Source organism: Syngnathus typhle, linkage group LG17 (genome assembly GCF_033458585.1).
Source record: "Syngnathus typhle isolate RoL2023-S1 ecotype Sweden linkage group LG17, RoL_Styp_1.0, whole genome shotgun sequence".
Classification (NCBI taxonomy): Eukaryota; Metazoa; Chordata; class Actinopteri; order Syngnathiformes; family Syngnathidae; genus Syngnathus; species Syngnathus typhle.
Genome location: NC_083754.1, coordinates 6,447,501 through 6,468,913, shown reverse-complemented (window position 1 = coordinate 6,468,913; position 21,413 = coordinate 6,447,501). Strand labels below are relative to the sequence as shown.

General features: G+C 46.9%; 3 protein-coding genes across 4 annotated transcripts in view; all 3 read right to left on the bottom strand.

Moving 5' to 3' along the window:
* Positions 1 to 403: 403 nt before the first annotated feature.
* On the bottom strand, positions 404 to 6,416 carry stxbp2 (syntaxin binding protein 2). Its single transcript, XM_061302597.1, has 19 exons — positions 6,292 to 6,416; positions 5,572 to 5,621; positions 5,376 to 5,457; positions 5,117 to 5,193; positions 4,941 to 5,016; positions 4,762 to 4,865; positions 4,496 to 4,647; positions 4,338 to 4,422; positions 3,686 to 3,816; positions 3,521 to 3,628; positions 3,394 to 3,451; positions 3,233 to 3,298; positions 3,053 to 3,133; positions 2,135 to 2,276; positions 1,971 to 2,077; positions 1,750 to 1,848; positions 1,594 to 1,679; positions 975 to 1,132; positions 404 to 860 (listed from the first exon to the last, which is right to left on the bottom strand). The coding sequence occupies exons 1-19, from the start codon at positions 6,329 to 6,331 to the stop codon at positions 745 to 747; spliced, it is 1,818 nt and encodes a 605-aa protein (XP_061158581.1). The 5' UTR covers positions 6,332 to 6,416; the 3' UTR covers positions 404 to 744.
* Positions 6,417 to 6,507: 91 nt separating this feature from the next.
* Positions 6,508 to 7,595, bottom strand: LOC133170059 (protein PET100 homolog, mitochondrial). The gene is made up of 4 exons (XM_061302709.1): positions 7,435 to 7,595; positions 7,221 to 7,307; positions 7,080 to 7,112; positions 6,508 to 6,880 (listed from the first exon to the last, which is right to left on the bottom strand). The coding sequence occupies exons 1-4, from the start codon at positions 7,459 to 7,461 to the stop codon at positions 6,791 to 6,793; spliced, it is 237 nt and encodes a 78-aa protein (XP_061158693.1). The 5' UTR covers positions 7,462 to 7,595; the 3' UTR covers positions 6,508 to 6,790.
* A 2,074-nt stretch (positions 7,596 to 9,669) lies between these two features.
* brd4 (bromodomain containing 4) overlaps positions 9,670 to 21,413 on the bottom strand; it is a 13,519-nt gene continuing 1,775 nt past the window's right edge. The window contains exons 1-19 of one of the 2 annotated variants that reach the window (XM_061302522.1): positions 20,085 to 20,927; positions 16,248 to 16,626; positions 15,823 to 15,960; positions 15,611 to 15,746; positions 15,206 to 15,546; positions 14,399 to 14,782; positions 14,193 to 14,321; positions 13,777 to 14,007; positions 13,496 to 13,695; positions 13,092 to 13,417; positions 12,923 to 13,018; positions 12,480 to 12,851; positions 11,554 to 12,396; positions 11,362 to 11,468; positions 11,102 to 11,252; positions 10,874 to 10,998; positions 10,571 to 10,776; positions 10,124 to 10,412; positions 9,670 to 9,972 (exon numbers count right to left, since the gene is read on the bottom strand). In XM_061302522.1, the coding sequence (XP_061158506.1) occupies positions 9,904 to 9,972; positions 10,124 to 10,412; positions 10,571 to 10,776; positions 10,874 to 10,998; positions 11,102 to 11,252; positions 11,362 to 11,468; positions 11,554 to 12,396; positions 12,480 to 12,851; positions 12,923 to 13,018; positions 13,092 to 13,417; positions 13,496 to 13,695; positions 13,777 to 14,007; positions 14,193 to 14,321; positions 14,399 to 14,782; positions 15,206 to 15,546; positions 15,611 to 15,746; positions 15,823 to 15,960; positions 16,248 to 16,626; positions 20,085 to 20,182 (4,620 nt within the window). In that variant the 5' untranslated portion in view covers positions 20,183 to 20,927 and the 3' untranslated portion in view covers positions 9,670 to 9,903. Of the gene's footprint in view, positions 9,973 to 10,123; positions 10,413 to 10,570; positions 10,777 to 10,873; positions 10,999 to 11,101; positions 11,253 to 11,361; positions 11,469 to 11,553; positions 12,397 to 12,479; positions 12,852 to 12,922; positions 13,019 to 13,091; positions 13,418 to 13,495; positions 13,696 to 13,776; positions 14,008 to 14,192; positions 14,322 to 14,398; positions 14,783 to 15,205; positions 15,547 to 15,610; positions 15,747 to 15,822; positions 15,961 to 16,247; positions 16,627 to 20,084; positions 20,928 to 21,413 lie in introns of those variants that run through there. The other variant, XM_061302523.1, reaches the window with a different exon arrangement.

Genomic DNA, 21,413 nt, shown 5'->3' with positions numbered 1-21,413 from the left:
TGTAAGGATGATAAAAACGTTTGCTCACCATCCCAGCATGACGCTCTTCTTCTGCACACAAAACCACATCAAAAGTCAGTCGATGACGAACGGAATCTTCGCTTTGCCGCGGCTGAGGTTGTCCCAACGTCCTGCTGATCTGATTGTGTACCCAACTCAGCTGGGACGAAAGGCTTTTAAATGGAGTTAAGTGCTGAGTATTAACCCATCGCCATTAACGCCGCAGCCCGTGTCCCCTTCTTAATATTGTCATGTGTAATCCTAGATGAAAACATAATCCTCGGGCTGGAGATGGGATGCTCCTAAATGTACCCCCCCCCCACACACACACACACACACTCGCAATTAAGAAGTCTCTACGTGGTGAGCAGAAGGCGCAAGCTAACGACAATCTGAGCAGCTCCACAGTAAATATTGTTTCTTTTATTACTTCTTTTATACATGACAAAGACACACTACATTCCAGCATTAGAATTAAATCATGTGCAAGGATATCAAAGACAGCAGTTGCCATTAGATTTACCTGAATAAAGTGAGTTGGGGGTTTCATTTAAGGTACCTTCAAAGGTTCATACAGTGATGTCATTGACGGGCTGATGAGGCATTAAAATACTTTTATATGAGCACACAACTAATTGCAGAGCAAACTATATCAACAATACTAAGAAAGAAAAAAAAGTGATCTTCATGTGACGTACTTATTTAAAACCCGGAGCCAATCAAAAGAAAGGAAAGGTTTTTCCTTCATTGTAGCCGCCCACTGTTGGGATCCGCGTTGTTTTCGCAATCCGGATTAGGAACCTGGTCGAGACTCTTGAGGTCGTTGAGGAAGACGGTTGGAGTAAGGATGTGAGAGGAGCCTGTCAAAGATTAAATGAAACAAAAGGAATTTACAATGCTAAGCTAATGCTAGCTTGAATGAACAAATGCGTGTTTTTGTTTTGGACGCTGGGCTGAACTAAAACGACGCTTACCAATCACAACCTCCCATTTGCCGGCATTGGCTCGGGTGACTTCGTAAGCGGCGCGCATCTCCGAGTGGGTCACCCCGCCGATGACAAAAATAATGACCCTGGGTCCGGTGTGATACTCTGTTGGAGGTCTGTTGTTGTGCCACTGGCCCAGACGAGCACTGCACAAATAAACAACAAAAACGACGTGCGCCGTTACATAAATCAGAAATGCTAACTTGCACTTGAACACCCGGAGTCATTTTAATGACTACTCAAGATTGATTTAGTGCACTTTGCGGAAGAGGAAGGGCATGAGCAGATTATGAGCTGAACCCGCCTAGGTTGCAAAAATGGGAATCCCCGGCAGGATTACGGCAGAGTTTGATGCAAAACGGGCTTATTCACCTTTTAAACCTTCGACTCACTCCCACTATTTTCCCCATAGAGCCCCACATGGACTTAGTTACAGGGATAAAGGCTTTTATCTGGCAAAAATAATCTGTCTGTAACCTCTCATTTAGTTTGTTTGAACACAGATTTCTAGGAATGTTCTAAATGGACTAAAGGATCATCAGGCTGACAATTATGAAGATCAGCGGTTTAAATTTCAACTTAGTTTTTGTGAGTTATAATAACCTACCTGACAGCCGTATGAGTGGTACTGATGGGGGCGGGGTCCGAAATGAAGGGCCAGTTGCGCTTGTCCAGCTTGTCTTCGATGGCGTTCTGAGAGAAGCGACTTAGTTAAGACTTTGTCAATTATTGCCCCAAAAAAAACCAACGCAAATTCTCACACCTCCATGACGTCCTTGAGGATGGGCGTCCATCTGGAGAGCTGGTACGTGCTGTCGGCGCGCTGTTTGCGATCGGGCAGAGTCACACCGGCATTGACTCCCTAAACACATTTGGTACAAATTGAGTGACTGGCATACCGGGAACTAGTGTAGATTTAATACAAAAAAAATTAAAAAAAGGGAAGTGTATTTTGAGTTTCCCACTGTCGCCGTAAATAAATACCCCAGCGATGATGTTACAACCCAGGTTCTGGAAGTTGGTGATGATGTTTCTGTCGGCCGTCACGTTGGCATGCTGGATGAGTTTCTCCAGGTTCTCCTCACCAATGCCTGCAATCCATCACATCAGCCGCAGTTCTGATTTATAAAAGAAACAAGGGGTTGCACCTTTTTTCTTGTGGAATATGAAGAGCAGGATGATGCGGATCTTGTTGTAGGCTGAAACGTCGTTGTCAAGCAGTACGGGCACGATGCTCTTCATGGCGTCTTTCAGAGGCTCCCCCTCTGCATTAGCGCCCATCACCAAGTCCTGTGAAGAGAGAGACAGGGAAACAGACAAGAGGGATAATTATGGACTCGTCTTTGGCTGCCAGAGTTTTGGAGGAAGTCCTTTACGCATGACATTTATAGACCGCACGGGAGTGAAAACCGAAACTCCCAGGCCTTTTGGACCTTGCCGTCCTGATTAAAAGCCAAAACAAGCTAGCGGGATTTACAAGGTGGTGGCGTTGAAACACGCTCATGACCAAGTAATGCATCACTCATAAAACGGAAAAAAAAAGGGCATGAGGTGGTATCTTCTGTCTGGAAACAAAACCGGGTCTCAGGCCCGGACTGTGGTGTTATCCTATCCCTGATAAATCTAAGCCACAGTACTTGGATGGCTTTGTACGTCGCCATGTCATTAAATGCGTGGGGACATTACAGCTTGCTTGCCAATGGCATATGAAAATTCACACTCGGGATGCCAAATTCTCGTATCGCGTAACCAAATTACGGTAACGCATCCTCGCCGATCCCTTCCGCTGATGGAAATATCTTGGCTTTGTTTTCAAAACATACTCATGGGCAGACAAGTGCTGATAGGTTTAATGGTCCGGGCTTCCCATCTTGTGTTGGAGGATCAACAGTCCATTAACCTTCTATTTATAATGTCAGCTACAAAGTGCTCTGTGACCAGATGTGGCGAAAGATGACCTCGGCAATGTTCCAAAAATAGCAATTACAATAATACGTTGTTGATTTAATCGTCAATTCATTGTGGCATCTCTAAAATTGAGACTGCGAGACTGACGAAACGCTGACCTGTTCCACTTCGCAGAGCTTATCAAGGGACGCCTTGAATTTCTTCATACAAGCTTCGGCCAAGTGCAGGTGCGTGGAGTACTGTCACAAAACAAACACGTTCATTCATAACGCAGCACTAGTGACAAGAAATTGCATTTATTGACGATTAGACATAAAAAAAAAAAAAAAATTGCTCACCATACTCAACTCCTTCTGATACTGTGGCATCTTCTTTAACATCTGCGAGAGATCTTTGATGTTTGCCTTTTGTGCAAAAAAATAAGAGAACCATCAAAATGGCACTATTAACAAATTAAATTGTGTGTATAATGACAACAAAAGGACAAAGACAGCCATACATTGTCAGTGCACATTCTCTTGCTTTCACAAAACGTGTTCAGCAGCTCCGTCACTTTCCTACAACAACAACAACAACAAAAATCAATGGAGGACAGTGTGTGTGTGTCTGAGTCCCGCCATACTCACGTCGAGACATCGGCAATGTGCAGATGTCGGAGTTGAACCCAGAGGTCATCGTCTTCATCCAGCAACACTTCTCTCTCTTTGGCATTCCCAATGCCGGTCGTCTGATAACTATTCCAAAAGAGTTTAAGCAAACGATACGCAGGGAAATGAGACAAGTGTACTCACGTGTATATGTCCTTTTCGATGTCCAGCAAATCGTAGGCCATAGCTTGGAAGGTCAGCTCGTGCAGGAGAGGCGAGATGGGATCGAAGCCACGGTCCACGATAATGAGCTGCGAGCGCCCCTTGTTTACCCCCTGAAATCAATCGAGAAATGGGATTAACACAACATTAATTCAAATATTTAGTTTTATTCCGCCATGCAATCCACATTTCATTGTCTGTGTGCATATGTGGGGAGGTTAGATTGTCACACCGATGCCGTATCGTAGGGGTTATGTTTTTGGCTACATGGCTTGATGGTGGACTAACATGCGTACGAACTTTGAATGCCCTTGAATTCTTTTCCTCTCATGCAACATACTGAATATTCTTAAGGCAACACCAAACAACCAACGAACACAGAAAAAAATAATACATGCCTGATGAGATTCATTCCGGAGCTAGGAAAAGGTGAGCTAAGAGAAAGAAGAAAATAGGGGAAAGCAGCAGTGAAGAAAAAAAAAAAAAAAGATACCCACAACCTGTAGAGGTGAAAAGCTGCAGCATCCTAAAGTATGTTTACACTCTTATGGGAAAAGATGCTAGAGAAGAAAAAAAGGAATGATAATTCACTTGTGTACAACATGTCAAAGAGGAGTAAGTGAAGGGCTTGAACCTCTCCCATGCTTGGGTTGTCCGCTTTGTGAGCATTCAGATGCTGGTAGACCTCTTCGGCCAGTTTGGCGGTGCTGTCCGCTCCGCTACGGGGACACGAGCAAAAATGAATGAGTGCAATTGTTTTTGCTTGTATGGAAGTGACAAAGAGGCGCCTACTTGCGATATCGGATGGCGGGGTACTCCTTGAGCGTGTCGCATAAGGTAGCGATCTGCTCGGCGAGACTCTCGATCATTTTGTCTTGGGTCTCTTTGTTGGATTTGGGGCTGTAGAAGGAGTGGAAGGAGGTTTGGTGGTCCAGGGAGAACACCTGCCGAGAAGACGTGGAAGAAGAATGATTTTCAAGAGTGAGAGTAAAAATAAATATTTGAAATATAGTTTTGTTATTCTAGTAGGATTTTTTTTCCCCCCTGAAAAATCCTACCTGAGACTCATACGGCAAGAAAGCGACGTTAATCTCTTTTAACGTCTTGGTGGATTTGGAGACTCTCGATTTTGCAATTTCGTTGAAAAGATTATCAGGGCAAGCTGGTGGAGTCAAAAATAAATAAAAACATAAAATAACCTGGGTGACCATTTTGATTGTTTTGGATCACATCTTACTGTCTGTGAAGAAGACGTGGGCTGCTTTGTAAGTGAAGCCGGAGTCCTTGAAGTCGTTAATGAGAGCCCGAACAGACTGAAAGTTAAAGTCTTTGTTATCGCTTCGTGAAATCAACGTACCCTTTTTTTGGGCAGTTTGTGAGTATAAATAATTTATGTTGAGTGAGTAAGCAGACCTTCTCCACCGGTGAGATCAAATATATGGCTTCCAGGCAGGAGATGGGTTCCCTGCTTTTATTGAGGTCCTCCACAACTGAAAGCACACGAGACCTCAACAACCGCGCAAAAAAAGAGTAACACTAAGAAGCCATCAGTATGAAATCAATTTAGATAAGGATTACTTCATCCCGAGGACAGGAATTATGTCAGGCATGGTCGTATAAATACTTTGCACTCAGCCGGACACATGACCAGATTTACACACAGCATACTTACTAGTGACCCCTTCTGCCAGAATGTCTGACATCTTGCAACAAGATGACAGAATCCGCATGCTCATGTGGTCCACGATAAGAACCTGAAGCCATTGATTAATACAAAAAAATAAAAAAAATTAAATCCTATTTGGAAATTCAAATGAGCCTTTCAGTCTCAGCCATTTAGTTGTGTATTATATTTGGACAACGTTTACCTTCCACTCTCCATCCTTTCTTACACTCTTGATGACACCATTTAGGATTTCTGTTGAGATAAACACAGAGATTAAAAAATTGCAGAACTTGAGATGCTCTGAACCACTTCCTGCTGTTTTGTGACATTTTATAAGAGGTTGCAACAGAACACTAGTTGTGAATCCTTTGCTATAAGCAACTGCATCATTGAGTTTTAGTTTGACTGTAAATAGAACAAAAAGAAAACCCAACTCGGCAGATTGTGGTTGTTTTATTCATAAATTATTAATTAAAGCGGTTTTTTTTAACGACTCAATTAAAAATACAAGTTACACAAAATCTAAATCGTGATATATGTTACAGATTAGCTAAATTTTCAATAATTATTAAGTGTAATCGATGGGAAGAAAAACTTGCGAACTTCCCTATTACGTAAGCTAGCTATCATTAGCCTTCAGCTGCCAGTCATCATAAAGTCCTCAACGGCCAAGAAATAAAGTTGCTATTGAAATTTTTAACAAAACAAGATTTTGGCTCCTTGCTAATTACGTCGCCCGTGTGGCATGATCTCTATTTGACGTTTTACTACAGATTTTAGCCCGGAAACACATTCGAGAAACAAATTTTATTCTCGGACGTCAGGTTCACTTCCCGATTCATCCCACGAAACTTCACTTTGAGCATGTAAACTAATATGCTACAATTGGAGACAGTTCGAGAATATAATATGCGCCACTTACTTTCGCCTACGATTGTTTTTAGCCCAATCGGTGCCATCATCAGCAGTCGGTTAACTTGTCACTGTTGGCCACTTCCTTGTTGTTAAAATCTGACTACCTGCTTGTCATAAAAAAAATACTAGGGAAATAGCGACCCCTACAGTCTACCAACAGTATAACACACGGCTCACCCAAATATGGACAAACGTTACATCAGGAAAAAAAAACCTGTGATGATCTTATTAAAATGTATTTATTTAAGTATCATTAAAAAAGCTTGTGACACATGATCTGATGCACTTTTAAAATTAAATACACCAAACATCAAAAAGCCGAACAGCATTTATAGTCAGTGAATTGTCATATAAATCATAATTACATCACATGAACATGCTGTCAAAGTTCAATGGGAAAATTATCATAAGAATGAAAATCACCCCGTTCCACTCATTCTTGCCTGATACAACACAAACAGTTTTGGTATAAATATATTTTTTTGAGGGGGGTGTTGTCAACAACTTTAACTCTCTGACTCCAAAGAGAGTTGTTTCATTCGCTGCTGCTCGTTTCGTGCTCGAACTTTGTCCTTGAAGTCCTCCAACTCTTTTCTCTGCAAATGAACATGATAAACATTAATCGGAATCATGTAACTTTTGATGATGTTCTAAAGTTGACGGGAACCCCCCCAAATATAGAACGCAACCCAAAATGATGGTCACAACTACAATGCAAATCAATTTTTGACAGATTTCTTTCCCAGAAAAGAAAACAAAGACTAAACGTAGAAATGAAATGTAAATGAATTTTACTTGAATTCCCTCGTCAGCTGGGAAGATCTCCCTCTGCGTTCCACAAAAAGTTCATAAAAAAAAATAGAAAGCTGGATCAGTTTTACGTCACCCATTTACGGCATTTTTCAACTTTGTGTGAAATTAAACTACGCTACAAACCTTCCGCTTTACGATATATTCTTCAAAATATTCTGCTTGATTCGAGATCCAAAACATAGTAACAGGAAAGGATAAATACAGCACCATCTATTCCACAACATAAAAAAAAACACAAGCATGTCAGTCAGTAGCCTTGACTATGACTTGAACCAAAACAACACCGAAATCGTCAGTCCTTAAAGAGTAACGGTTGAAAAAAAACATCTGTACTTACTTTGAACATTTCTATTTTAACGCCCATTCTGACGTAAAATTTCACCACGGTAACTGAAGCGTTATCTAAATTTGAGCTGCAGCCGAAGACCTTCACTGTAGTGTCAACCTAGCTAGCTAGCCGCACCATTGGTGCATTACGGTAACACTGCACCTACCAGCGACGTTGGTGACCTTCAAAATAAAAGCTTAATTATTGGAAGATATATACAGTGATCCCTCGCTACTTCGCGTTTCGTTCATCGCGGCTTCACTACATCACGGATCTTTTTTTCCCCAAATTTAAAAAAAACATTTAAAAGTCAAAATAAAACTTCTAAATCGAGGAAACATGTGTCCAACCTTTAGAACAATGTAGTATTGCTCCAAATGTCCGTTTACATTCCTTTAGAAGTCCGTTTTCGCGTGTTAGCACGATGGTGAATTAGCATCTTTCCGCAAACTCGTTAGCCTGCCCAGTACTTCTTACTGGTGACCGTACATCACGGACTTCACTCGTTGCAGGTGGTTTTTGGAACCAATTATCCGCAATAAACGAGGGATTAATGTATAGGCTTAAAAATGACCATGTATAGCAAGTACAAGACAGATTTTTGTTTACTTTGTTTTTATTGTTTTCTATAAAAAAAGAGATGAGTTTATTTAATGATCAGAACAGACTGAATCAAGAGATCTCGATAGACCACTCACAGAATAGCAAACAATAGATTGAGGACATTGTGAACAATCCCCTCGCCCACCCACCCCTCCAAAAATCGCATGAACGCATGTAACAAAATAAAATACCTGAATAAAGCAAACTCTTGGGCTGAGTCAGCACATTCTCCATAGAACACATGGCACGACAGTTGTGAAATGAAAAGAGCGAGGAAAACAAAAGCCAACGAGTTCAGTTTTTTCCATCCTTTCAAAGCCAGATGTGATATATTCTTATACGGTGGACTTCATTGGGAATTAATAAAAGGTGACTTAAGCACAAAAAATGTTCTCCTGAAGTACTGTTTATTCTCTTCAATAGAACGCAAATATGTTTAAAAAAGTTATAAACACACACAACCGCGCAGCCACTCAAATGTACACAAACACACATGGGTAGAATCCAAAGCAAAATGTGTCCACGCTGAGACTAAAACGAGAGCAAAGCCCAGCCACATTTAAAATCCCAAATGTCGGGTCAGATATAAAACGTCCTTTTTTTTCCCGCTTTTTGTGTTCCTCTTTTATACACAAACTTGTTGAAAAACAAACATAAAGAATGACATTCACTCAAACTCACCTGTTCAGATATTACACTCTAGCCCCGCCCCCTTTGAGTGTAACATAAGTGAAAAGAGAATTACAATACAATAGTAATAATAATAATAAAATTAATACAGGCACTGGAGAAAAACAAACACCAGGAGAGACAACGTCATCCCAAAGAAGTCACGTCCACTAACGAACTAAAAACGGGCTCCTATTAGTCTTTTTTTTTTTTTTTTTTTTTAAACGTGTAAAATAGAGAATGTGTCCGAGTGAATCCAGTAGTGTGACTGCCGATATGGAGTACAAGGAAAGCGGTGCAAGCTTTTTGTTCTGTAGTGAAACCACCGTTGTAATAATAATAGCTGAAGATCTGGAATATCAACCTCTGTGTCCTGTCAGTGATTTCAAAATATGACTTCAACTTTTAATTAAATACTTGCTGGAGCTATGATAATGCATATATTTTTTTTAAAAAATGTATCTAGCTACCTATGGCATGACGAGGACCGAGCATAAAAAGTTGTTTGGCATAGAGATGCGTGTGTCTGTGTGTGGAGTGTGTTGGTAAAGAAAAGTCAAAATAAAAGCTCCAAAATAAAGAGTTATTGTAGAATAAGAAAATACTTTTTTACAGTAGATACTAAGAGGATGACTGCTCCTACATGTCGTAGTTGTTTGTAGTAAATGTCATTTTTCAACTGTATAAGTGTGTGTGTGTGTGTGTGCAGGCCACAGAACCTCCTGGTCTTAAAGAGAGAGATGTGTAAGGCAAAGTGTACCTTCTCTATTGAGAGATAGACATGTTTTACAGTGTGGAAGCCCCCACCCTCCCTCCCCCGCCCGCCCGTCCCGCTCATCTCGTGTTCACATACAACAAACATAAAAAAAACGAGCAAATCTTGTTGTCCACTTCAGTTCCAGAAACAAGCGTGCTCCAGTCTTGTCAGTAAAGAATCAGAGCTTCAAGTCCAAATTATTGTTGTCGTTACACCCCTCCACCACCACCCCCCCCCCCCCGCAAGATGGCGGAGGCAAAAAAGGCAAAGAGTACCGACATGGCGTCTTTCTCCCAAAGGGAGGTGATGATAATGATGACGTGACGTTCGCTCAGTCGTCCCTCTTTAAAAAAGTTACTTGTCCTCTCTTTTTGTGTGTGTGTCGGGAGGGGGTCTTGATTTGCAGTTTGTTTCCTTTCCTTCTCCTCCTCTTTCCATTCCTCGTCTCCTCAGAAGATGTTCTCCTCAAAGATCGCCATTAAGTCACTTTGGAAATTCATGTCAATTGTTGCTGCCATCTGGGGATACAAAATGTTGCAATGTTATGAGAATGACGTCGTATTACGAGAAAAAGACTTCTTGCAAGTGCTAAAAATTGGAACTATTGGAGGAAAACTAAATTCCAAAATGAAGACAGATGCAAAGAAAGGGTTAGATTGTTTTTCTTACCGCTTCTCGCCGCCTCCTCTCCTGTTCCCGTCGGCGGGCCATCTCCCTCTGCTGGTCGAGTGGGCTTTGGACGGCGGCGGGCTGAGGCGGCGTAGGGGGCTGGGGTGGCGGCTGCTGCTGCGGCGGCGGCTGCTGCTGCTGGGGGGGCGTTCGGATCACAGCTGGCGGAGGCTCGGGCTGCTGTGGGGGCACTTGGATGTGCTGCTGCTGCTGCTGCTGCTCCAGACGCCTGCGCGGTTCCTCGTGCACCCTCCTGCTCGTCTCCAGGACATCGTCATCATCTCGACCTCTGAAAGATTCGCCATCACAACTTGTTTAGATTTGGATGATATTTCACTCAACACAGTTTGTTGCTCAAGTCAAAGTGTCGTGTCGTCATTGGCCACTAGAGGGCGCTCATGTCATCTTTGTTTGCAATCGCAAAACCTTTCGAAACGCTTCACTTGCCGAAGTTTGTCCTGCTCTCGGCGCATTCGGTCTTTTTCCGCCTGCTCGGCTTGCGCTTTCAGCGCCTTCTCCCGCTCCTCCTTCTCGCGGGCGGCCCGGCGGAACTGCTCGAAGCTGTCGCTCGACGACTTGACTGCGGACATCGGCGTCGACGTGGACTTCTGGGCAAGACTGGCCCACGAGCCCATGTTCTTCAGTTTCACATCCTAACAGAATAAAGCACGATTTGTGAGTTGACCGTTTGAGGACAACTGGCACCAAGGCCCACTATTTGTTATTTATTTTTTAATAGCTGTTACGTACCTTTTTGGGTGCAGAGGGAGCCTTGGAGTCCTGCTTGAACTTCTCCTTGTCTTGCAGGGAGGGCGGCGGTATGCTGGGCTCAGAAGAGCGGATGACAGGCCGAGAGCTGTCCAAGGACCTCACATCTAAGCGAAACAAGGAGGCCCTCGCTCAATAAATGGGTCAGGTTTTGAAGGAAAGGAGGGGGAGGGCGGGGGGGGGGGGGGGGGGGGGCTTAACAAGTCTTACTCTGTTGGCCGAGGCCCGGCTGAGTGGGCTTGCTGTCGGGATGCTTGTGATGCTCGGGCCTCATGGCTGGGTTGAAAGGCTCTCCTCTCATCACGGGTGAGGGGGGAAGTTTGTCGTCTTTGAGCGCTACTTGATTGCCGGGCACCCTCGGCTGCATTGCAAGCACAAGCGCCATCTTTATGACATCATGTATCATATACATTCTGCCCCCAAGAAATCATCTTCAGAATGCTCAACTCATTTCTACAAGTCGTTCTCACCTTTTTGGACTGCATATTGTGAGGCGGAGACTGGTGAGACACGGGCGGGTACTGAGGAAGTTGCGGGGAATGCATCATTAGAGGGGATGGGTTGTCCCTCATGTGACCTGTCAACACAGCCAGGCAAAAAAAGATCAGAAGTTTCTCAAGCCGGCATGTTCGCATTGTTTGGTTTACCGCCTCGGCGCTCACCTCCGATGAAAAGGTCCGGCTTGGGCGGCCGAGGGGACAGCTGCTCCGGGGGCTGGATGATCTGCTGTGCTTTGTTGCCGGTGGCCATGGCCACCTTGTGTGAAGGCCCCTGAGGCTGACCGATGAGCGTGGAAACCTGCTGGTAGTTCAGCTGCTGCTGTTGCTGCTGCGGGGGCGCCGGCGCTTGCTGCTGAGGCGGCAGGTGGCGACTCTGGTGGAGGGACATCTGCTGGGACGGGGCTTGATGCGGCAGGGCTACCGGAGCCTGCACCTGAAGCGGGAGCTGGGGAGTGGGCAGCGTGGCTTGGGAGGAGAGTTGGGGTTGGCTCTGGATTGACTGGAGCAGAGACGAGTGTTGTCCCGCTTGCTGCTGCTGCTGCTGACGAGCCTGCGCCTGGAGCGACTGCAAAGACTGCTGGGGCTGACGGGCTTGTTGGAACTGCTGCAGGTACAATTGCACTTGGTTGAGGGGCGCCGAGGAGATCGACTCGTCGTCGTCCTCCAGCAGCATCTGGGGAGGCTGGGAAGACAGCAAGCCTTGCGGCGTGAGTGTGGGCGGGGACAGGGGCCGCTGATGCATGGGCTGAGGAGGGTGGAGGATCTGCGGGGGAAGCTGATGCGGCGGAGGGGCCGCCAACTGAGGCTGGAGAGGGGGATGCTGCAACGCAGGCTGCTGCAACGCAGGCTGCTGCAACGCAGGCTGCTGCAATGTCGGCTGCTGCTGCAACACTGGCTGCTGCTGGGGTGGCGCTAGCTGTTGCTGCTGCTGGGGAAGTTTGGGATGAAGAGGCGCTGCCTTGTGACTCGGTCGAGACGGCTGCTGAGGCATGGAAGTGTGCAAGGCTAAAAGACAAGAAATAAAACGATCGCGTCAACAGACAGGCTGTTCCCAAACACATGGTCCATAATGTGTCAAGTCACCCTACCTGGAGAGGGCAGAATGGGGTGGTTGAGGAAGGGGTGCGTCTCGGGGGACACCGGCCCGGCGTTGTTGGCGCTGAGCTGAGGCGGGGCGGGGGACGAGGAGTTTCCCGTGTGGTGGGAAAGATGCATGAGGGGCTGGCCGAACGACGGCAAGGGATCGAAGCTGTTCTCCAGCATTTGGGAAGACTCCAGGGCGGCTACGGGAGGGGGCATGTAGTCCAGAGGAGGGGGGGGATGATGCTGCTTCATCGGAGGCTGAAAAGCCGCCACTTGCGGATGAAGCGCAAGCAGAGCGGGGGCGCCCGGCATGTGCGAATGAGTCTTCTTGCTCTCCTTCACAGGTTGGGCCTTCTTCTTTAGCGCTTTCATCATCCCTGAAATGAAAATGAGGAATTCAGTTGTAAGTATGTCGAAAAAAGTTCAATTCCAACTCAAAGGCACATACCCGGAGCTTCGGTTTCGCTATCGGAGCTGGAGCCGCTGCTGTCTGAAGAAGATCCCGGCTTTTTGGAAGAAACCATAGACTCCAGAGATTTCTCAGCTGCAAAACAATCGCGTGTGAATCTCCATGTCCAAACACCACTGTGATAAGAGACGGAAGGAACAAATCTGACCTCCGCCCTTCTTTTTCTTGCGAAGGCACGTGGACACGTAGCGCTCCAGCTCTCGCAGAGTGGAAGGCTTGAGCGTCTCAAAGTCAATCTCGATCTCGTCGGGGTTGGAGTTCTTGAGCGAGGGCTCTCTCGACTGGATGATGTGGACCACGCGGCCCAGTTTGTCGCCGGGAAGCTTATTGATGTCCAGACTGAGTTGCCTCTTTTCTTCGTACGTCATGGGCTTGCATTTCTCCGACGAGGCCGACGAGCCCGCCGGGTCGTCTTCCAGGCCGAGGATGGGCGGAAGGTTGGGGGGCTGGTTGTTTTTCATCGCCTCTTTTTTACTATGAACACAACGCAGATACATATACTTAATCTTCTCAAAGCCCCCCCTGGAGGCTGCGACACCCAAATAAACCCACCTGGATTTCTTCTTGGGAAGCTCTTTATTGTTATTTGTACTCGTCTTGGTCCTTTTCGACAGCTGCGAAACAGGTGCGGCATCCTGGATCTCCTCGACGAGGCTGGGCATGCCAACTTTCTTCTTCTCCTTCTCTTTTCTCTTTGGTTTGCTGGCTTGAGGCTGGGAAAGGGTGGCCAGCTGCTCGTGGATGGCCTTCAGCTTCACAGAGACAAGGGGAGCGCGTGCTTATCGCGAACGAGGACTGGCGGTGTAACCAAAGTGTTTTCCTTTGATACCGACCTGCTCCTGGAGCTCCGCCAGCCGCTGAGTTCGCTCCTCCTCCACGTCGTCGGTGGAAGACTCGGACTCGGAGGAGGAATCGCTGGAGCTGTCGGAGGAGGAGGCAACGCGGGCCATGGGAGGCTGGGGTTTCACCGGGGCGGGGTGGTGGAGCGGAGGTGCCGGGACGGAGGCGAGCGGCTTGGACTCGGGCTCATCTGGCATCTTGGCAAAGCGCATCTCAAACACATCCTAGGAAGAAAAAAAACAAAAGGCGTAAAACAAATGATACTTGTTTGAGTTTCAAAATTTTTACAAGCTGTTGGCTTGGCGACGATTCAATTTCGTTTACAAGCATGCTGCTAAGATGATTGTTTCACTGAAACCAATTATACGAAGGATTTAATAATACTGCCACGCGTTTCCCAAAAACCTACCTGCAGCTTGCGTGCCATAGCCACCACCTCGTGGTCAGGCGGATTATATTTATAGCAGTTGGAAAACATTAGCCGCACGTCGGCAGCAAATTCCTGCGGCTCCCGGTATTGCCTGTTCTCCAGCTTGGCCTGCGTAGTACAACAAAAACAATTGAGGAAATGACCTGGAATGTCTGACGCAGTGCTCAGTCAAAAGCCAGGCACACCTTAATGGTGCTGAGGTCCATGGGATGTTTGATGATGTCATGATAATCGTGCAGGCCGAGCGCGGCCACGTCGACAGGTTTGTAGAAGGGCCAGGCGTAGATGGTGTGCTTCTTGGACAACATCTCCCGGACCAGACTTAAGCAATAGCCCAGCTGATCTTGCGGGACGGGACTGTGGCCGCTACTGGGCCCGCTCATTCCCAGGCCCATGGCTACTTGATGCTGCGAGTCGGGTGCCTCTTTTTTGATCAGTTTTGCCGGGCGGGTGCTCTCCCGCCTGGGCAGGGTCTTGCCCGACTTGGACTCGGCCGGCGAGGACTCGCTGAGCTGGTCGTTAGCGGTGGGTGTTGTGGTGTCCGCTTTTCTTTTCTGGCTCTTTCTTTGCTGGAGACAGTAAAGGGAAATTCACAGATGTATTCATGTTTTTTTTTTTTATTGCAACTTCTTATTATTGGTCAAATTTTAATTCTACTTGTGACTTTGAAGGTGCATTAGTTTTCAAATCAAGCACACAAGTTTGTGTGGAAAAGGATGTCCTCTCCTCTGTCCACTAGAAGGCAGTGTTGCGGCTGAACAGGAAATTAGTCATGTTTTGTTTTAAAATTGAAAACAAGCCTATCTTTGATCTTCTATTTTGTGTTGAACTTAAGTTGGGAAATAAGATAAAGAGTGTAATTTACCTAACATCTGCTATTATTTACTTGTTTTATTTCTTTCTCCCTCTCTGTTGCAAAACATTGATGTCGGCGAGATAAAAAAAAAAAAAAAAAGGTTAATAATAATTCCCGTCGTCGATCGCACACTCACTTTGGTCATGGTGATCGGGTTTTGCAGCATGGGGGCGGTGCTCTGGATGGACGCCGGGGGAAGGGAGGTCTGAACAGGAGGAGGCACGGAGGTCATCATGGGAACTTGAAGAGTGCAATCCAATTGGCCCAAAGCGTAAGGCGCTCCGAGCGACGCCGCGTGGCCCGGTAACGTCGGGGGAACGTGGGACGGGAGGGCCTGCATTAAAGGCTGAGGAGGTAGTGAAGGCGGGCCCTGCACCGGTCCTCTGCTCTGAGCCACCGCCGAGAGGTTGGACAGACCTCGCGTTTGAGGGGTGGTGGACGAAGGGTCGATGATCGCCCCGGGTTTCAAGCTGAGACCTGAAGAGAGACACAGTTGAGGAAAAGCGACACGTGACGGTGACGCCGACTCGGAAACACGTACCGCCGTCTCTCCGACCTCGGCCCCGGCCTTTCCCTGTCATGACCGCAATCTCAATTTCTTCCTGAGGCATGTCGGCGACCTTTTGGAGGAAAGCCTTCTCTAGCGCCTTGGCCATTAAGACGATGTCGTCCGAAGGCTGCAATGGCAGACAAACAACGAGTCTGGTCAACTTCTCCACTTGTCGTTAGGGATCAAGAGCGCCGCTGCGGTACCTTATTGTACATGTAGCAGTTGGTAAACATCTTGTTGAAGTCTTGGATACATTCTTGGGCATTCCAGTAGTAGCTGTTTTCAAGCCTTTTCTTGATTGTTCCCATGTCCATCGGACTTTTTATGATGGTGTAGTAGTCCTGCAAAATGCATCATTTGAGAAAAAAAAACTTTCCAGCGGATGTTCGCCTTTCAATTATGTCACACCCGTGAGTAATCGTGTAAGGACCTTGTGACATCATCGCTGCAGAAAGTTCATCAAAAAGCTTTTTTTTTTTTTTGGCGAGGCTGAAGTGACGACTGATGTCGGTTAAAGTTGATCAGGTTTACTTTCCGGCTCGAGCAAGCAAACGAGGGCACAATAATCACCCGGACATTCGCCGTGGCGCCATTTTGTAGCACAAGATAAAAAAAAGAGATGACTTACGGGCAGATTGAGTTTGATAGAATCGACCGGTAAATGGAAGGGCCAGGCAAACTGGTGCTTCCACAGGGACTTGACCACCCCCTTGAGCAGGTACTGCAGCTGATTGGTCTGGCGCTTGGGCCTGTCAAGGTTGATGTATTCCGGGGGCGGGGGGTTGCCCACGCTGTGTGGCTGCCCCTGGCCGCCGCTGCTGCTACTGCTGCTCGACATCTGCGCTGCGTCCAGCCCGTCCCCCATCCTGACGGGGTTGGGCATGGGCTCGGGCCCCGGCGCGGGGGCAGGGGGAGCGCTGTTGGCAGTGCACCAGTTCAATCTTGGCCCCGGCACAGACTCCACTGACAGAGCACCACTGATCCCATTGCACTCCTCGCTGGACTCTCTAGAGGGGGGCGGGCGGGCGGAGAAAAGAGGCCAGATGTTCATTTTCTTGGCAGCATTTCCGTTTATGTTGCCGCTAACAAATGTAATTAGCCTTTACGGTACAATCCACGACTCAAAGATCCGATCTGAGCTCATCGGCGAAACCCACGTCGAAAGTGGGACGTCGAGATGAAAAGATTAAAGCGGAAGCTGTTTCCACAAGACTTTAAGCTTCAACATTAGCCGCATTGTCTGAGACAAATCCCATTCTTGATGAGTCACTTAATAGGAACAGGGAAGCAGTTTGTGCTAACACATGACATGAGCTCGACCACCTCGGGGCATTCAAACACACAGCAGAGAATCTGACTATCTTGAGGTCACACATGATAAAAGCTAGAACTGAACGTAGCGTTCATGATTTGAAGTTTACTTGAGATCACTATTTTTTCCCGAAAATGTTTTCTTAATGTCTTGCCTTAGATAAAGTTCAGAACGTCGTACATAACGCCGTCATAAACAGATCAAAGACTAAGCAAACAACACGCTTGTGGTAAATCCAAACTTCAGCAAACGCCCAGAGGTGCAAAAGTCATTAAAAAGGGAGAAAGATGGTCGCTCTCAAGCATTTCGACACATTAAGGGGTCGCTCAGGTCAAACGGAACATTATGTAATGTGTTCCGAGCTGGTTTGTTTCTGTACCGACGCGTCTGCTTGAATGCAAAGCAGTTCTGCGGATGATATATGGGTTAGGATATTCATATCAATCGATGAAGGCGGAGAAACTTTGCAAATTCATCAAAGGTGAGCCCGCCAGCAAGCGTCGAACAGACGGCTAAATCCGATGAATCCTTGCGGGATAGGGTGACTAAACAAACGTGCCGCGAGTGTGCAAACAACATCTGTAGGGCGCAGGGCAAAAGGGCAAGGCGAGCAATGCTCGGCAGCGGACTCGATTACAAATCAAGTCGTCCCTGCTAGTCTTTGAAACGGTTTTCAGGTTTCCTTTGGGGCGACAGAGCTCCACAAGGACAAAGTCAAACAGAAGAAGAAAGAAAAGCCGTAGCCACAACCAATTGCTCGGCGCGCCAAACTCTTATCGTGCGAGTAAATATTGCCAGATGGTACTCAGCCGCTCGTTAACATCAGCAACAACCGCCGTCGCTCGCGACAGTCTTTCACAATGAAACGTGCAAACAAACTCGCGGAAGGCAATAAACGCACGAGCGTCAACTTTAACCTCCCGCAGGGTTACCGGCATCTGTCGCGGAGCCTGACTCGGAAAACGGCTCACAATATTTTCCACACTGGTGCACTTGAGGGACACGGGACATCTATTTATATGAATGTGTCGGTGATAGTATCGCTGGCGTCTGCCGCAATTCGATACTAAATTGTGTTTGACTTTATCGGATGACTCGCGTGCTGGCAGATCCACGGTTAGTTTTAATTTGAAAAGCCACACATTTTGAGGATAATCCAATCAGGAAACGTCAGCTTTTTATTACCACTTAATATCCCGTATAATTTAAAGAAACTAGACTGTAAACGGTGATTACTAAGACAAACTAACAATCGCACCGGGCAGTAAAGTCGCCTTATGCGTTGAGGTTTCGCTTGGCTTACAAGAAAACCAAAATCTTGGCCTAAGGACCAAGTAGCTCTCGGCCAAGTCGTCACCCTCAGTGCGGAGTCCGAGCGCTGAGTTGAAGTCAAACATTCCTGAGGTATTTCGAACTGGGGGAAAAATGCTTACGGAAAAAAGAAACCAAATTAGCATTTCTGTAAAAGTCCTAATGGTGAAGGCCGAAGCAGAAACGTTTGTTGGCATGTTAGACTAATCAAGTGTGCAGAAGCACTAAAGTGAGGGCAATCAAAAAGTCCACTTCCTGCCGCTTGCATGTTCTACATTGCCCCTTAAGTTCTGGAAGACCAGTTGACCTTTGACCTGGACATGCATCACTGCAGACTGCTGTGGAATGTTGAAAAGAGCGGAAGGGGCTTTAAGTTCCTGGGGTTGTCTCACACCAGGAAATGTGCTGCTCTTGTGTTTGGCCTCACAGCGACTGCGGAGGAAAGAACACCGTGGCAAGATGTCTCCCGTCAAAGTCTCGATGAATCATTCATGCTCGGGTCGGGTCAAACGCAGGTAAAGATGTCAGACAGCTCTCTAGTGTTAAGCCTAAAAGTAAATGCTTAAATAATTAATAGCGCTCAGGCGCCGAGCATCCTGGCTGATCCCAAAAGGCATTTGCCGCTTTCCTACAACTGAAACTGGGTTGCTAAAAGAAATGCTGATAAAGCGCTTTACTAATGATCTCGGTAACACATATGACCTTTGACCTTTGTAATGGGACTGGCCTTCGTGCTGAGTATGAGGAAGTTAAATTAATGACACTTCGTTATGTTAATATTTTCAACCAACGCTCCTGGGGTTCTTCTTTTTTTACATCCAAACTCACCTTGTGTTCTAGAAATAAAAAGTTCAGTTACGGCCCCCGGAGCGGCAATTTCGCAACCTCTGAGGGGAAGGAGCTGATCTTTGAACGAGAACAAATGGGGAGGGGGGGGGGGGGGGGCTATCAATCATTCCTTAACTAGGTCAATAAGTGGAATACAGGTGAGGTCATTACAAGGATTGAATTAGCGATGATGAAGTGATTAATCATCGGGACAATGATAAAGCGGGTGCAACCGTGAAATGCCAGATCTTAGTTTCGACATCATTTGCATATGGAAGGCTTTACACCGCCAGTATCAGTATCACTACCCCCCCACCTTATTTAGGGGAGTGGAACATTTGCTCCCACCCAAGAATTACAGCTGCTTCTCCGCCTGACAGCGTCATGTTAGTTTTGTATGCAAATAAACCATCTCAAAGAGCTACTTAAAAAAAAACAAAAAAAAAAACAAAAAAAAAAAACGTTTGGACGACTGGATGATGTCCCGACAATGCAAAGTCGTGCGAAGTAATGCGTCTGTGTGAGTCAGGCCACGGTAAGCCTCAAATGGGGCCAAGCATGACTCAAGCAAAAGAAAACGAAGGCCCTTTCATGGTGAACTTCCAGCTGGCCGTGATCCGCCAGCCAAACTTCCATGAATCACACACATCCCCCTTCTTCCTCCGCCGCCATCCCCCTTCCCCCCACACACACCCTCTCACACCAGGAGGTTGGTTCATGGCTTCTGGCAAAAAATAAAATCAAAAGAACTGTCCTCTACATGAGAGTGTAAGAAATATCTCAAGAGGGGGGGTGTCGGGCCATGTCAATACACGCTCGCCACATGACAGTCCCAAGCGCCGAGACTTTGGGCTGTTGCAATGTTGCCGTGTCCTCAGCATATCAACACGCTTTGCCTAGAACTGATTTCTTATGTAAGTTTCAAAAAGAAACCAAGAACAAATTGGGTGTGAGCTTCCTAAAAAAAAAAAACGAGACGTTCTGAGAAGAAGTTTGCCGCTCAATACAATTTACCTTTTCACCGAGACTGAATGTGCAATCTTTTCCAGAAGGGCATCCAGTTTTTGGAAATCCAGCAAATCGTTGGACTTGGCATGCATCTTGTAATCCATTTAGATCAACTCCAGCGCACGGAAACAAGCCACAATCCCCAAAAGAAGGGTTAAAAAGCGATTAGGAAACTTTGTTTTTCCTTTTCTGTCATCCAGAACGCAGATTTAAACTCGAGGCTATGGTGCGTATCCGAAAATGCCACAAAACATGATGGGTAAATCCATTGCGTAGTCCAAGTGGAGTTTTGAGAGGAGGGGTGTGGGGGGGTGTTGTCTGTTCCAGGAAAAAAATAGCCCGGCAGACGGGAAGAGCTGGGTCGGGATCGGAGGAGAGGCCAGGCTAAGCGGCAGCCGGCAGGCTGCGTTAGCTGTGTGAACCGGTCTTCTCTCTGCCCCATCCCCCTCTCAGTAGTACAACGGCCCAGTTGCCAAAGGCTCTGCGCTCCATTGTGTCCTCTTCGGGGGCCTCCCTAACTGAAATGAAAAGCAAGCGGCGAGCGGGGAGGCACGCAAGGCCGGCCTCGCGAGGACCCCGGGAGGAGGACTTTGATCGCCTCGCTCGCTCGCTGCCTCTCTAGCACGGGCGGACCAGCGTGCAGTTTCTCAAAAGGAAAAATGGCTCGGCTGCTTCCTCATTCACCGGAGCCTCGGCCCACACACTCGCGCGTGCACGGGCGCGCACACACACACCCCTCCCTTCCTCTGGCTGCCATACGTGCTTGTTCATTCCACCCCTCCCCTGTTTCCCCATCAATAGCTTGAGGTCCTCGCTCGCTCGCCTCTCTCTCTCTCTCTCTCTGCCCGACTCCTCCACCTTTAACACCCCACCCCTTCCTGTCTTTGCTGCTGTCCGCTCCATCGTGCTCCACCCCCACTCGGTCTCTTCTTGGCAAACCAAACCACTTAAAGGATACCCATACCCGCCATGTGGGAGAAAATGGCATCAAAGTTGAGGCCACATGTGTTGTACGTGACAAGGCAGGTATGTAAACGATTAGGATCAAAACACAAGAGAGACGCGGAACCAACACCAGTAATTAAGTGCGGAAGAGAGAACAAGAGCGAGGATTAAAGAAAATGATTACCCATTTCGGAGCGGAGACGAGAAATGCAGAGGCTGGGAAACTTATTGGCGCAATACAAGGCAAACAGAGTGCGTATGAATCGCAATGCTACAAATTAGCACCGGCGGAAGCGCTGTTTTCGACAACGCAATTTCTTGTTTGTTGTGCAACAGGGACACACAAAAGTCAAACTTTCGGCAAGAGCCACACGCCATCAAAGTTTCAGC